General features: G+C 41.7%; 1 protein-coding gene across 1 annotated transcript in view; it reads right to left on the reverse strand.

Annotated features, from left to right (window-relative positions):
• Positions 1-4,860: 4,860 nt before the first annotated feature.
• LOC103198371 (mitochondrial intermediate peptidase) overlaps positions 4,861-9,475 on the reverse strand; it is a 243,887-nt gene continuing 239,272 nt past the window's right edge. The window contains exon 19 of the mRNA XM_007942532.1: positions 4,861-4,910. Coding sequence (XP_007940723.1) covers positions 4,861-4,910 — 50 coding nt within the window. The remainder of the gene's footprint in view (positions 4,911-9,475) is intronic.

Raw genomic sequence — 9,475 nt, forward strand, 5'->3', positions numbered from 1 at the left:
AGCAGACAACTCTAATTGAGATGACTGAGTTATATATATGCAGAAGAATATAAAAGATTCATGCAGGTCAAAAATAAAAAAATAAAAAAAAGATTACGGCCTAGAAAATCCTATGGGATAGTTCTACTCCAGCACATGGGGTCACTAGGGGTAGAAATGGACTTGCTGGCACCTGACAACAGGGAGAGTAAGTAGTACGCCCAAGTAACTTACAGACAGTAAGGTGTTGTTGCTGTTACTTGCTGTCAAGTCAGACCCGACTCCTACCAACCCCTCCTTGGGTTTCTGAGGTGGTATCACTATGGAAGTAGATTGTCCAACCTTCCTTCCGAGGAGTGGCTGGTGGATTTGAACCTCCAGCCTTCTGGTTAGTAGTCAAGTGCCTTAGGCACTACACTATCAGCGCTCCTGACAGTAGGTTGTTGTTATGTGCCGTCAAGTCGGACCCAACTCATAGCGACCCCTCCTTCGGTTTCCGAGACAGTATCACTTCGGAAGTAGATTGCCCCATCTTCCTTCCGAGGAGTGGCTGGTGGGTTTGAACCGCCAGCCTTCTGGTTAGCAGTCAAGTGCCTTAGGCACTATGCTACCAGAGCTCCCCCTGACAGTAGGTAGCAGAGCTAATTACTGCAAGCCCAGTTGTATTTTACCATGTGATGGTGTTTAGTGTTGAGAAGAAAAAGAGACTCCATATGCAAACCAAATTCACTGTCACCGAGCTAATTCACAGCAACCCCCACTGGGTTTCTGAGGAGGTAAATCTTTATGTAAGCAGATTGTCCCACTTTCCTTCCACAGAGTGGCTGGTGTGTTTGAACTGCCAACCTTCTGGTTAGCAGTCAAATGCCTTAGGCACTGTGCCACCAGAGGTCCTTTACATAGAGTCAAGGAAAACTGAGGAACAGATACTCTTCAGCCCAGAGTTAGGGAAGACAGACATTTGGTGGTCTGGCAGTGGCCTTCAGCTGGTGGATGTGGAGCACACAAAGAGAAGGAATGAAAAAGAAATTCTGTGTTTTCTGGGATGTCCTTTGGGGTGGGTTTAGCCACCATGAGGCTCATCTGTCTGTGGAGACTAGGAAAGGCTGAGGGGCTTGGGGCTAATGGGCAGAGCCAGGTTCCTACAAGGACAACTCCTTCCGAAAAAAAATAAACAATTTAAAAGTTTTCAAAGACCAAAAAGTACTCTATATTTGACTACTCTGCACCTGTATCATTCAAAGAGCACAAATACAATGCACAGGTACTGTGACCCCAAGAGATGGCTCAGAGTTAACATAAACACAGGCCCAGCAGTGCCAATGTTAAAACACTCAACTACTAGCCAAACGATCGGTGGTTTGGAACTACCCAGAGGCACCTAAGAAGAGAGGCCTGGTGCTCTGCTTCCAACAGGCACAGCGTTGAGAAGCCCGTGGAGCAGTTCTGCTCTGCATATACAGGGCTGCCGTGAGTCAGAATCAACGTGATGTCAACTAACAACAATTAAGGTGGTTGGTGACGTTCAATTTATTGGGTGATACTGCCTTGGAAACCCAAGGAGGGGTCGCTATGAGTTGGGGCCGACTCGATGGCAAACAACAACAACAACAACATAGTTTGCAAGGAGCTCTGGAAGCATAGTGCCTAAGGCACTTAACTGCTAACCAGAAGGCTGAAGGTTGGGCAATCTACTTCCATAGTGATACCACCTCGGAAACCCAAGAAGGGGTCACTATGAGTTGAGCTGACTCAATGGCACGTAACGACACAACAACATAGTTTGAAGGCAGGTGCTCTAGTTTTTCATCTCTAGCTCTTACTGTAAGTCTTCACATTTATCTAGTAAGTAGTTAAATAAAATACATAAACCCCCTATAAAATATTACATTTCAGAGAAGAGCACACGTTTTTACTTTCCAAATCTCAGGAATCTTACCACTCACTCCTGGGGCCCCCTCATGTTAAGGCTACAAGCCATCCTATAAAATATTCCTGTCTCGGGGTACAGACTGGCTGCATACAAAAAAATGAGAAGCTGCTGCTGGTCTTGTCTTACAAATCCAGCCCTATAAAGTGACAAGAGACACACCTTTTTGCACGTCCCTCATTCTTCTTTGACATGTAACCAACCATGTGAATTAATGAGACTTGACAGAGAAACATTAAGAAAAATATTAAAGTTTAAAAGAAGAACCCTTCTATTGTTGGTATTAACTGGGATCATAATACTTCACCAGCTCTCATTTGAACCATGGACTTGCATGCCTCTCACAAGGGTGTGAATTTTAGTGCTGAAAATACTGAATTTCTTGGCACAAAAATGTTCACAGATAAAGAGCAGAATTTTCAGAGTGTGTTGCAACGTTCTCAGAAGCAGAATAGAAAAATATACCTGCCAAAAACAAACAGTGAAAAGGATTTAAACTTTTCTCTTTCTTTTGATGGACAAGAATGTACACTAATATTTATGTACCGACAGGTCTGGAGGCTGGTCTCAAAAGGATAAGGTAGTCTCAAGGAATCCACAAGAAAGCTCCTGGAGACAATAAGTGGAGTCAGTGAAGTGGCAGGGTGCAAGGTCAACACACAAAGATCAGATTGGTTGTTTACAGATCAGCAGTGACTTATTTGAAAAGGAAATTAGGAAAAATCCATTTTAAAAAGCATCTTTAAAAAAAAAACCTCAGGAATCAATTTAACCAGGGATATGAAAGACAATTAAAAAACGAGCTCTGGTAGCATAGTGCCTAAGGCACTTGACTGCTAACCAGAAGGCTGGCGGTTCAAACCCACCAGCCACTCCTCGGAAGGAAGGTTGGGCATTCCTACTTCCGTAGTGATACTGCCCCGGAAACCCAAGGAGGGGTCGCTATGAGTCGGGGCCGACTCGATGGCAAATAACAACAACAACATGAAAGACAAGTCCATGAGAAACTATAAAACACTGCTGAAATTAATTAAAGAAGGACCTAGATAAATGCAAAGACACCTGTGCACATTGACTGGAAGACTTGATATTGTTAGGATGTCAGTGCTACCCAAAGCAATTATAGATTAATGCAATCGCTATCAAAATGCCAACAGCACTGTTACAGAAATGAAAGAGTCGATTCCAAACTGATAAGGAATTCCACCACCACCACCACTACCACAAAAACAGATAAATTGTATTTCATTAAAAAATAAAAGCTTTTGTACAAGAAAGGACTTTATCAAGACAGTGAGGCAACTTACCCAATGGGAGCAGCTACTTGGGGACCATGTAGGTGACAAGCATTTCATGTCTAGAGTATAGAAAGAACTATAACAACTCAACAGCAAAAGACAAACAGGCCAATTGATACAGGAGCAACTTAACAGACATTTCTCCAAAGAAGATATACAAATGGCCGGTAAGCACATAAACAGATGTGCAATGCCATTAGTCATCATGGAAATGCATATGTGATAGCTGGAGCTGTGTGTCAACTTGTCTGGACCACAATTCTGTGTGGTTTAAGCAGTTGTGATGTGAGTTATTCCCATGATGGGATCAGATGAATATGTTTTGAGCAGCCAATCTGTTGGAAGGGAGTTTCCCTAGGGTGTGACCTGCTTCCAATATATTTACGGACATCCTGGGAAAAGAGACACTCCTCTGTGGATTGGGATTCTGTTGTGCTGCCTACAACTGTCCATGAGCGAACAATCCACCATTCGGCCTGGAGATCTTGGATCCGTCATTAGTTGGAGTCAACAGCCAGTGTCCTGCCTGCCAACCTTGAGCTCCTCAGCCCCTGCAGCTGTGTGAGTCAGGAAAAGCCTCCAGCTTGACGTTTGATCCAAGGACTTGGGACTTGCCAGCTTCTCTAAGTGTGTGAGCCATTTTCCTAAGATAAATTTCTCTTTTTCTCTCTATATAAGCTTTACTGGTTTTGTTCCTCAGAGAACCCAGTCTAAGACATTTGGTACTGAGAGTGGGGTCTAACCTGATAAATCCATTCTAATATGCCAATTTCTCTAAGCCTCTGGATACCTTCTTCTACATTATACCAAGGCAGGTCTAGTACTTCAACTTGACTTAAGGTAGGCCACTACATAATCCATGTTTCAGTAAGCCACCCAAATAAACTATCAGATTCTTTCCTAACCTCTCAAGCTGAAACACTGAATGAAAAATCCATACTTAGTGGGCCTAAGTCAATAAACTCAGACTGTTCGAATGTTACATTCCTTGCACCATCATTGCACACCCTCAGTAGCCATTCCCATGCATATTCTCCAGGTTTCTGTCTGTATGTGTTAGTGTATCATGTTAGGCGCAAATACGACTTTATAATTGTCCTCATTTAGAGATTATATATGGTTAAGAAGATGTGTCCAAACTCCAAGTTGACAAGGGGTGGACTGTGATAGTTGGAGCTGTGTGTCAACTTGGTTGACCACAATTCTGTGTGGTTTAAGCAATTGTGCTGTGGGTTTTTCAATGATGGGATCAGATGTATATGTTTTGAGCAGCCAATCCTTTGAAAGGGAGTTTCCCTATAGTTTTGGCCTGTTTCCAGTGTATCTATGGACATTTTGAGAAAAGAGACACTCTACTGTGACTGAGATTCTGTTGTGCTGCCTACAACTGTCCATGAGCGAACAATCCACCGTTCGGCCTGAAGATCTTGGATTCATCATTTGTTGGAGTCAACAGCCAGTATACTGCCTGCCAACCTTGAGTTCCTCAGCCCCTGCAGCTGCGTGAGTCAGGAAAAGCCTCCAGCTTGATGTTTGATCTAAGAACTTGGGACTTGCCAGCTTCTCTAAGTGTATGAGCCATTTTCCTAAGATAAATTTCTCTTTCTCTCTCTATATAAGCTTTACTGGTTTTGTTTCTGTAGAAAACCCGGTCTAACACAGCACATTGAAACTGTGCTTGTAGGTGAGCTGCCACCTCACACCTACAAGGACAGCCATTATCAGAAAAGCAGAAAATAACAGCTGCTGGTGAGGCTGTGGAGACCTTGGACCTCTTAGGCATCACTGGTAAAGATGTAAAATGGTTCAGCCAATATGAAAAAAGAATGTACCCAAAAGCTTTGAAGATGGACTCAAATAGAAACACGGACACCAGTGTTCACTGCAGCACTGATCTGAAAGTACTCATCAACAGCTGAATGGAGAAACAAAATATTCCATACAACAGAATGCTATTCACCCACAAAGAGAAATGAAGTTCTGATGCGTGATAGGACAGGGCAGAACCTTGAAAACATGCTGAGCGAAATGAGTCTGTCACAAAGAGGAAAATATTATATGATTCCACCTACATGAAATATTCAGAATAGGCAAATGCAGACAGAGAATAGTTTATCAGGGGTTACTGGAGCTGAGGAGAGGGAAAAATGGAAATTACTGCTTAAGGGGTATGGAATTTCTGTTTGGGTGATGGAAAATTTTTGGAAATAGAGAGTGGTGATGGTTGTCCAATACGGTAAATGTTACCAACATCACGGAATTTTATACTTAATATGGTAAGCTGCTGCTTCTTTCTTCTTCTGGTATAAATATTTTGCCACAATAAAATTATTTTCTTAAAAAAAAAAGGGTAAGGTAACTTTCACCCAAATCACAATAAAATTAAAAACAAACCAAAAAAAGGAATGATTACACATAGAGCAAAAAAGAAAAAAAAAAAAAAAAAAAATAGGGGAAGGCAAGAATGACTCCAGGGAGAACATGGCTCAAAAAAACCAGACTCACTGCCATCAAGTTGATTCCAACTCTAAGTGACCCCCATTGGGTTGCCAAGGCTGTAAATATTTACAGAAGTAGATTGCCTCATCTTTCTATGGAGCAACTGGTGGATTTGAACTGCCAACCTTATGGTTAACGGTCAAATGCCTTAGCCACTAAGCTACCAGAGCTCCTAGGGAGAACATATGTAACAGTAAATCTAGATAACAAAGCAATCTGAGAACATCTCTTCCATTCTCAACTTGCTTTGGGTCATCTCTACAGCACCACAAATTGCCAGCTAACAGACACACAATTTAAATAATCAGACCCTGAGGCAGGAGTCCAGTGTTACAAACAGGTGAAAGAGCATGGAGTGAACAGAAGAGTGTGGTCTCTGCTGCCAGACATCAGGGCTTCAATCGGGGCTCCTCCATCCATGGCCTTGTGACCTGAGCAAGACATCTAAGCTTTTCATCATCTACAAAATTTTCATTATCTACAAAATTATCATCTACAAACGATAATCCCTACCTCAGAGTCACTTGGAAGCTTAAATTAACTGAGACATGAACGTCAGTTAAAATACATCCTGCACGTAGCAAAGTTGAAGCATCACGGGGAGACTAGAAAACCGAGGTGGCATCAGCATACATAAGTGTCCTTCACCTCAGGAGACCACACTGGGCACTCATCCACTGATGCAAGGGATGGCTGGGTTGGGCCATAGTGAAGCTGTAGTTTCACTGGGCTGGCTGAGTTTGCTATGAACTTGCCGTGGCTTCGGGCAGACAGAGCCTGGATGAATACCCCTCATTAAAGTTCCATAGGTGCTGAGATTTTCTGTCATGTTGTCTCTTACTACTTCACCTGCAACACTTATAATGGAGCCCGGCCCACGATTCCCATGCAGCAAATACTTGCTGGATAAAGGACCAACTGAGGGGAGCCCCAACGAGCCCTGGTGGTACAGTGGTTGTAGCATTTGGCTGTTAACCAAAAGGTTGGAAGGTTGGTGGTTCTAACCCATCAGCTGCTCCATGGAAGAAAGATGAGGCAGTCTGCTTCTGCAAAGACTGACAGCCTTGGAAACCCAATGGGGTTTGCTATGAGTCAGAATAGACTCCATGGCAGTGAATTTGGTTTTGGAGGACAGATTCAGGGCTGTGTTGTAAAGGACAAAAGGCCTGAGATCCACAGACCCAGGCAGGAAATGCTGAAGTCATATTGAGTTCTACCAGGAGCCACTAATTAATACAGTGAACAGTATTTCTGAAATATTGGGAATGATCTCCTCAAATGCAATTTTTATCAGAAGGTTTGCCTGCAATTGAACTGCAGTAAATTGAGAACATACTGTAAATATTATATTGTGAATAATATTCATATCTTCTTTGAATTATATATGAGGACATTTTATGAAGGATAATTATGGTCACTTCTATTTACAATTAAATTTTAAAAACTCATACAAAAGAGACTTCTGATAAGATGGCAGAATAGGCAGACAAGCTACGCAGACTGTCTTCAACAAAGAAAAGAGAAGCCAATTGATAGAGAAAAAGAAGATAATCCTCAAGCCCTGAGCTTTGAAAGGAAGTATGCAGAAGTGAATTAGGAACCAACTAGTGGGAAACCCTGAATGGAAACAGTGAGTATGAAGACGGTTGGAACAGTGGACTGTCAGCTACTCTGACGGGACCCACAGCCTGAATATTTCCAAGTGGTGCTGGGACCTGAGAACTGACCTAGAGATCAGCCTTAGTCAGCAGGGGCCGCAGGGACAATTGCACTGGTGGCCTATGAGTAGAAAAGGAAACAACAAGGAGGGAGACAACCTGAGCTGTGGACTTTTGGCTGTCTGGAGGGCGTAGCCATTTTGAATGTTTACCAGTGGTGACCATTTTGGATTTGAAAGTGACAACATTCTCACTTGGATTCCAGGGACCTAATAGGCTCCACTTGCCAAGGATGGCAGGGACATACGGGAGGCTGACAACAGGAAAGGAGACAAGTGGTGAGTGTATAAGTGCTGCCAACTAGTGAATACAGGAGCACAGCACAGTACCCTGCTTGTGTAGATAACATACAAACAAAACAAAGAGAATGAAAATTGTGGGCAAGTCACTCCAACATACAATCACCAATTATATATAAACACAAAAACATGGCAATGCCTCACAGACAACTGAGCATCACGGTCTGCACACAGATGCAAGATAAAGCAGGAAAAACAAGGGACCAGGATACAGACCCAAAACACATCCCTAAGGAAGACACAGATTGGAACTCCCTGATAAGGAATTCAAAGAATTATATTTAGGTACCTTCAACGAATTGGGACACAGATCAAGGAAAACTAAATAAACTGATGAAAACACAGAGAAAACCCTAGAACAAAGTTTAAAGATAATACAAGAACAAAATGACAAAATAAATGAAAAATTAGAAATGATACAAAATCTACACACAGAAATCCAGAAGATTAATACTAAATTTTCAGAAATAGATAACATATTGAATAGGCAAAGGAGTAGAACTGAATCAATGGAAGACAGAATTAGGGAGACAGAAGGCAAATACCCCAATACTTCTTTGGAAAGGGATCAATCAGAAAAAAAGATCAAAACAAAATGAAGACAGCCTAAGGTTCATGTGAGATACCATCAAAAGGAAGAACCTACGGGTAAATGGAATTCCAGAACAGGAAGAGAAAAATAAGACCACAGAGAAAATTGCCAAAGATTTGTTGGAAGAGAATTTTCCTGGTATGATGAAAGGTGAGAATATATCCATTCAAGAAGACCAACGAACCAATACAGGATAGACCCCAAAAGAGAATCAATAAGACAAAGCATCATCAAACTCACCAAAACCAAACACAAAGAAAGAATCCTGAAAGCAGCACTGGAAAAAATGAAAAGTTACCTACAAGAGGCAACCAATAAGACTCATTCTCTGTAGAAACCATGCAGGCAAGAAGACAATGGATGGTATATATAAAACCCTGAAAGAGAAAAATTTCTAACCAAGAATTATATACCCAGCAAAATTGTCCCTCAAATATGATGGTGAAATTAGGACATTTCCAGAAAAGTAAAAATTAAGGAAATTTGTTAAAACCAGACCAAACTTACAAGAGATGATAAAGGGAGTCCTTTGGACAGAGAATCAACAACAGCCAACAACAGCTGACCATTAACACACATGATGACATAACCCAGAAACCAACCCAGTTACAGAAGTATCCAAAGTAAATAAGCCTACAAGATTGTAAACAGGGAACCAGAGATATCAATTAACAAATGAGGACAACTACAAACCAAAAAGAGGGAAAAAATTGTGTGGTTACAGAACTTCTAAATGGTAGGGAAGTCAAGACAACTACAAGGTAGAACGGACTGTTCTAAACTTGGGAAGAAAATTATAAATCACAGTGTAACCTCAAATAAAAATGATAAACCTTCACATCAAATAAAATAAAGGACCAACACAAATATTTAGCAAATATTAAAACAATAGCAATGAAGGAAGTGATAACATGATTCATAAACAAAATGAGCTCAGCACAGAAAATTATATGGAAAAAAATCAGCAACATCACAAAAAAGCACATAACAAAATGACAGCAACAAATTCATCAAAAACCAAACCAACTCACTGCTGTCAAGATGGATCTGACTCATAGCGCCCCTCCCTTGGGTTTCCAAGGTGGTATCACTATGGAAGTAGATTGCCCAACCTTCCTTCTGAGGAGTGGCTGGTGGGTTTGAACCGCCAGCCTTCTGGC

Source organism: Orycteropus afer, unplaced genomic scaffold (genome assembly GCF_000298275.1).
Source record: "Orycteropus afer afer isolate SDZICR_OR568_19922 unplaced genomic scaffold, OryAfe1.0 scaffold00092, whole genome shotgun sequence".
NCBI lineage: Eukaryota > Metazoa > Chordata > Mammalia > Tubulidentata > Orycteropodidae > Orycteropus > Orycteropus afer.